We start from the raw sequence: 1,688 nt of genomic DNA, 5'->3' as shown, positions 1-1,688 counted from the left end.
GTGTGTGTGTGTGTGTGAATAAAACATTGTTATCGTCAGTCACACACCGCGGCATCAACACAATGGACCACAGACACACACAGGACACAAAAGGGAACTGGCCCAAGCATCCGAATCAGACCTGGAGAACTAACGAACACACACACACACACACACACACACACACACACACACACACACACACACACACACACACACACACACACACACACACACACACACAAACACACACACACACACACACACACACAAACACACACACACACACACACACACACACACACACAAACACACACACACACACACACACACACACACACACACACACACACACACACACACACACACACACACAGTACAAATACACAGATTAAAATGAAAGAAGAAAAGAAAAGAAAACAAAAAAAAACGAAAGGAAAGAAACAACAGCAATACACAAACACAGAAAGAGAGGGACCTCAGAGAGAGAGAGAGAGAGAGAGAGAGAGAGAGAGAGAGAGAGAGAGAGAGAGAGAGAGAGAGAGAGAGAGCGTACGAACGAACAAGCGAACGAACGAAAATGTTTTAATGAACTTTGGCCATGGCCCACACTTCAAAACCAGGGGACTGGAGAGAGAGAGAGAGAGAGAGAAAATTAACAACACATAAACACAGAAAGAGAGGGGGGAGAGAGAGAATGAGAGAGAGACAGACAACAACCCCCCCCCCCCACACACACACACACAAAACAACACACGAACACAGAAAGAAAGAGGGAGAGAGAGAGAGAGAGAGAGGGACGAGAGAGAGAGAATGAGAGAGACACACACAGACAGTCAGACAAACTCTTTAGATGAAGGAAGGAGGTGGAGGTGAAGAAAGAGGAAGACATAGGATTGGAGAATAAGAGGAGGAGGTGGAGGAGGAAGAGAAGGGTGATGATAAGGAAGAGAAGAAGGAGAGGAGGAGGAGGAGGAGGAGGAGGAGGAAGGGGAGAAAGAAAAGGAGATGGAGGGTAAGGAGGAGGAGGATAGGAGAGGAGGAAGAGGAAGACGATGAGAGGAAGAAAGGGAGAAGGAGGAGGGGAGGGGGAAGTAGAGGAGGAGAGGAAGAAGGAGTAGGAAGGATAAAGAGGAAGAGAAGGGGGCGGAAGAAGACGGAGAGGAAGATAAGGAAAACAAACAAACAAACAAACAAACTCATCATCATCACGGCCTCTCACCCCAGTGCTGTAGCTGAGCATACTCATGCTGAACGTCGGCGAGGGAACCGGAAACACGGGGCTAGCGGCAGCCACGCGACCACGCCGCTCCTCACGCTCCTCGGGTCCCGGAGACTCAGCAGCGGCGCCCTCTCACTTCCGGCCCGGCGGCCGGGCCAAGACTGTGGCGGCGGCGGCGGCGCTGACGGTGACGAAACTTCACGTTCGTGTCCATCCTCGTCCTCTTCTTCCCTCCTCCTCCTCCTCCTCTTCCTCTTCCGCTTCCTCCTCGTCTTCCAGGCCTCGGTAGATCCTCCAATGGGGAAGGCGGGTCAAAAGGAGTTAGCAGCACCGTGGTACAACAGCCTCAAGGCTTCTGGGTCCTCCTCGTGGCTACAACGAAACACTGTCGCCTTTTGGAAGCGAAGCCGCAGTCACCACCAACACCAGCACCACCATTTACCACTGACCACCACCACACACCACCACCACACACCACCACCACACA

The 1,688-nt window shown here is 51.7% G+C and overlaps 1 protein-coding gene across 1 annotated transcript in view; it reads right to left on the bottom strand.

The window, feature by feature from the left end:
* Positions 1–1,367, bottom strand: part of LOC143286422 (potassium voltage-gated channel subfamily A member 1-like) — a 191,728-nt gene extending 190,361 nt beyond the window's left edge. The window contains exon 1 of the mRNA XM_076593983.1: positions 1,202–1,367. Within this exon, the coding sequence (XP_076450098.1) occupies positions 1,202–1,228 (27 nt within the window). The 5' untranslated portion in view covers positions 1,229–1,367. The remainder of the gene's footprint in view (positions 1–1,201) is intronic.
* Positions 1,368–1,688: the final 321 nt, after the last annotated feature.

This window comes from Babylonia areolata, chromosome 10, assembly GCF_041734735.1.
Source record: "Babylonia areolata isolate BAREFJ2019XMU chromosome 10, ASM4173473v1, whole genome shotgun sequence".
Classification (NCBI taxonomy): domain Eukaryota; kingdom Metazoa; phylum Mollusca; class Gastropoda; order Neogastropoda; family Buccinidae; genus Babylonia; species Babylonia areolata.
The sequence above is the reverse complement of the archived record's forward strand: the minus strand, read 5'-3'. Positions and strand labels throughout refer to the sequence as shown.